The following is a 5,103-nucleotide window of genomic DNA, read 5'->3' on the forward strand; positions in this document are numbered from 1 at the left end:
AGCAATGACAGAATTAGTCACAACTATGAGATACATTCTGTACAAACCTGCAGGCTGAGTCAGCTTCATAATAAGCGTTACACCCCTGAGGAATGATAAACACTGTTCAATTAGAATTAAACCAGACACTTACTATCTGATATAATGAAAATAAAATAAATGTTTACCCAAGAACCAGAACACACAGAGACATAGAAACACCCACAGTAGTAGTTAAGTGAATTCCATGACATATTTTGCAGTGGTCTGGCTGCTGTTTGCCGTCACACCCCCTTGAGCTGGGGACCAGGTGCAACAGGCAGCTCATTTCTCAGAGTTGATGTTTTACTCTGCTCCGATACTATTGCACTCTTCAAAACATCCAAAAATTATTTTGCAAAACATCCTTCCAGTTAATGAGTTGCGACATGCTACATATTTTGATTTTTGTTTGAGAAATCAGTCGTCTAAAATCAGTCCTGCTTGTTTTGAAAGTCACAAATTTAATCCTTTTTTTTTTTTTTAAGAGGCTTGTTTTTATTTGGTTTTGCAACACCGACAAGAAAAAAAATGCTTTTTTTCTCCCAACTTTTGTTTTTATTCTATTTCTTTGTCTCTAAGTGTCTCAGAGCTGGCATGTGAGCTATCATTTGGGTGGTCTTGTAAAAGCTTGAAAACCTTTGGGGAGGGAAGGGTGAGACCTGAAATGACTATTTGGGAGTTGCCTGGCCTCCCTCTGGCTCTCTCTTATGTGCTGTCAGTCATCCATGGTGCGATTAAGTCCAAAGTAGCACAAGACACATTGAGAAAGTTGTTGTTGTTGTTGTTGTTGTTTTTCAAACATAAATAAGACAAATTACATTTAAAAATACTTCGAATTCATCTGGTTTTAACGCAAAACAATTTTCGACTGAAAACTCACATTTAGGAGCTCAGTAGTAAAACTGCACATGCTTGTGCGAGTGGAAGATGTACCTTTGGATACAGCTATTTCAGGACCAAGTTCTTTTACTGACAAAAGTCCAAAGAGCAGAGAGTGGTGCGCAGGGAGGTGCCGGGAGAGGGGCCGGAGGACAGAGAGAGGAGGAAGGAGGGTGAGGGAGCAGAGGGAGGGAAGTGAGAGACCAGTCTTTTGGATTTCTCATTAATTCAGTGTGGCCCTCTCTTTCAGTTTTTTTAAAGCCCGCCCACTGACCATTATCAGCTCAGGCCTTATATATGCAGCCTGTCGCTGTTGTTTGTGAGTACACTTTCCAGAGCTCAAACCCACAGCCGGACAGCAACACTGCCACCACCATGAGAGAGTTCAAGAGCAAGGACTTCTGGAGGGCCGTTCTGGCAGAACTGGTTGGCATGACCCTTTTCATTTTCCTCAGCATCTCCACAGCTATTGGGCACCCCAACAACACCAAGCCAGACCAGGAAGTGAAGGTGTCACTGGCCTTCGGACTGGCAATCGCCACGTTGGCTCAGAGTTTAGGCCACATCAGCGGAGCCCACCTGAATCCTGCAGTCACCCTCGGGATGCTCGCCAGCTGCCAGATCAGCGTGTTCAAGGCGGTCATGTACATTGTGGCCCAGATGCTGGGTTCGGCCCTGGCAAGTGGCATTGTGTATGGAACACGTCCAAATACCACTGATGGACTGGGGCTCAACTCTGTAAGTGAAACATTTTATATTACTGTTGTTGACAGAGCATCTGATGATCTAAAATGTAGAGCTTTAAAACGTCCTTCAGTACTAGGAAATGTGATGCAACTGTATGTTTTAAGAGTAAAGTTGACCTGTCAGTAAAAACTGAGACTTCAGTGAGGATGTAGGCACTTTATTTGGCACTGTTTGTATTTTTCTTTGGACACTCTGTCATTGCTTATTATTGAAAAGTGATGACACATGATTAAAGCACACTGCACACTGGAACAGCTGAAAGAACCTGCAAAAAATATGCATCTCCTTGACATTTCTCCTCAGCGCTCTTGGTAAATTTATATACTAAAAACCTTCAAAATGCAACATTTTCCCTTGGTTCTCTGTAATGTGTAACATCAGCTGTCTTCTAACCAAACAGCATGTGAGTGTCAAGCTCATTTTAGAGAAACAGTACTGCCCTGTCGGGTACCACAGCTAAATTACACCGAATAACAACAATCAGGTTTCCCACAAATAAAAAAGAATGAATAAGCAATGTGGCACTAAAAAGCTGTCAGACTTCCGAGGCGATGCCAGCTGCGGCTACATGGGAAGTGGCCATGATGGGAAACTATCCGTCTAACCGACGCAGACTGACAAACTGTTGTTGTTTTGGATTCCTCTCTAACTCTCACAGCTCACTGGTGTCACTCCCAGCCAAGGCGTGGGCATCGAGCTCCTGGCAACCTTCCAGCTAGTGCTGTGTGTCATTGCAGTCACTGATAAAAGGCGGCGTGATGTCACCGGCTCAGCACCCTTGGCCATTGGCCTCTCGGTCTGCTTGGGACACTTGGCAGCGGTAAGGTGCACCTCACAACCGTACCCGAAACGGTGTCATGTTTATCTTGGATTAGGCCAGTACATGTGAACAATGTAAACAAGCAGCACACATGATGGAGCTCTTGGAGTGACAGAATTTCATGCATTTTAATTGTTTTAGCTAATGCCCCTCACCCCCTGCTGCACTATTAAACCACCAGACCATGTAGCTGAAGATATTCTCTTCATGTTGTCTCTTTGTTGTTGATTACAGATCAGCTACACAGGCTGTGGCATCAATCCCGCTCGCTCCTTTGGTCCGGCTTTGATCCTGAACAATTTCACGAACCACTGGGTAAGTCAGACAGAGAGGCACACAAGCTCTCTATGCGTGCCTCACATTTTTTCTGCATGCATGTTACATGTCAGGCTTAAATAATTCAATAACTCAGTAACAGACAGACGACTCCTTCACCCATGAATCCTTCTTCAGTTAATCAGTTATAGATTCCTATTGTTTTAGGCTAAGATATTGATGAAATTGATGAATCCAGAGATTGATCAGAGTTATCCATTTGCAGGTGTACTGGGTGGGGCCGATGTGCGGCGGCGTAGCAGCAGCTCTCATGTACGATTTCCTGCTGTCCCCCAAATTTGATGACTTCCCCGAGCGCATGAAGGTCCTGGTCAGCGGTCCAGTGGGTGACTACGACGTTAACGGAGGCAATGAGGCTGCGACTGTGGAGATGACGTCAAAATAGTCCCACACAGACATAACCACTTAGTGTCATTGTACATGTCTATACTCCTGTAAAAATAAAAAAGAAGCTATTGAATTTAGTGTAGGATGTCAGTGTTGTTGTGCTGTTGTGAAATACCAATGAGGATTGTGGTAATGGGTCAGTTAGTGTCTCTTTCTAATTCACTCCTTTTTTTGACCCCACACACAATGCAGCTCGGGCGAACAAGTCCAGGTTGTAAAGATCTTGGCAGTGAAGTTTGTTGAAATTTGTGTCCCATATCAGTATTCTATGATGAGCCATTTTTTGTATACTTTATGTGCCTGTATCACTTTTTATTTCTGATGGATAATGTATTGTGTGTGCACTTTTGAAATGTCTCTCACTTTTTTAAGTAAATAAAACACTTGTTGTAAATAGATGTTATTCTATGTGTTTTCTTGTTACAAAAGTAAAACAAATGCTCGGTATTTGATTCGATTAGATTTTCTCCTCTCTACTGAATCAGCACAAACCAATTAGCTACACAAATTCAAAACTCTTAAAAAAAAAGTTGAATGAACACTCACTTCCTAACTGGATAGTTATTAGCTTTGTAAAACTTTGACTGCATGCAAATGTACAGGTAATCCAGGGACTGATTAACCTTTTAGGGAGCCCCAGGGCAAAACCCCAACACCAGTCCTCTTTTTATTGTGAATGTACCCTGTTGCCTGCACGTACATGGCCACAGGTTGTGGAAAAACTTAATTTTGACACAAGGCCTCTCAGCACACATCAACTTTACAGAATAATGCAGAACCCACCTTTGTTAAAATTGGTCTTTTATCTTGTTCTTTTAAGTAATCACATTACTAGAAGTCACTTGGCATGCAATAAACCTTGGGCTTTTGGAGACCCTAGAGGTCTGAGTTTTAGCCTAGTTTATTTATTTGTTTTGTCCAATTAAAAAAATTCACAATGTCACAAGAATAACAGCTTATATACAGTGCAGGAAGAGGCAGAAATCCCAGTGGGTTTATTTGAAGCCTCTACTTAAATGTTAAAATATCATAAAGTTATAGAAGAAACATTTGTGATAAATAATATGACAATTATACTATCGAAATAAAAGCAGAACATGTGAATTTGTGCCTATAAGGTTTGCCCAATTGGTAATCCAGTCTTGGATTTGTCTGATAATGTGCACAAGCCCTCATTTCTGTAGAACTTGAGACAAATCATCTTGGTTATTATGTTTCCACTATTGTATATTTTCAATGCAAGACAATTCAACATCAGTAAGGTGTCCAACCTGTCGGGTGATATGAAAGCTACATGCAGCTCAATGATGACGCATGATGCATTAACAAAAAACAAAAACAAAACAACAAAAACACAGAACCCAGAACCATTGACAGGAGACAAACATGTGTGTTTGTGTTTGTGAGAGAGAGAGAGAGAGAGAGACGGCTTACTCACAGGAATTTCAGAAAAATGACTAATGTTAAGTGTGTAGACCGAAGAAACCACAGCACACGACACTGGTTATTTACTACAGTAAAGACATCATCTGTAATTTAAATGTAAACAGAAGGCCACCCCACTGAGAAAGTGAAAGCACAAAACTGTAGCCTGTTATCTCACCCACATTGATTGATTGGTCTTTAAAAACACATGCAAAGATTAGACAAGAGCTGTAAGGAAAGATTATCTGATGTCAAAAGTTGATTAAATCAGATCACAAACGTGAGATAATGTTTGTTTTACATAATTCAGTCCAGCTCTTCAGTTAAATATGTGAATATACTTGTAATTTATAAGGTCAGAGTTGCTGATTTGGGTCTGATGAGCATGAACTGTGACTGAAAATATTCCTCATCCAACATATGCCTTCAAAGTCTTCAGGAACCAGACTCTTCATAACTGAATATATTTATTCCAGTCTTGTGGGTTT

General features: G+C 41.3%; 1 protein-coding gene across 1 annotated transcript; it reads left to right on the plus strand.

Annotated features, from left to right (window-relative positions):
• Window positions 1–888: 888 nt before the first annotated feature.
• LOC311267272 (aquaporin-1-like) lies at window positions 889–3,588 on the plus strand. Its single transcript, XM_084370241.1, has 4 exons — window positions 889–1,638; window positions 2,306–2,467; window positions 2,702–2,782; window positions 3,009–3,588. Exons 1-4 carry the CDS (start codon window positions 1,198–1,200, stop codon window positions 3,186–3,188), a joined length of 864 nt encoding a protein of 287 aa, XP_084226367.1. The 5' UTR covers window positions 889–1,197; the 3' UTR covers window positions 3,189–3,588.
• Window positions 3,589–5,103: the final 1,515 nt, after the last annotated feature.

The sequence above is a fragment of the Pagrus pagrus genome (genome assembly GCF_965226575.1).
Source record: "Pagrus pagrus genome assembly, chromosome: 12".
NCBI lineage: Eukaryota > Metazoa > Chordata > Actinopteri > Spariformes > Sparidae > Pagrus > Pagrus pagrus.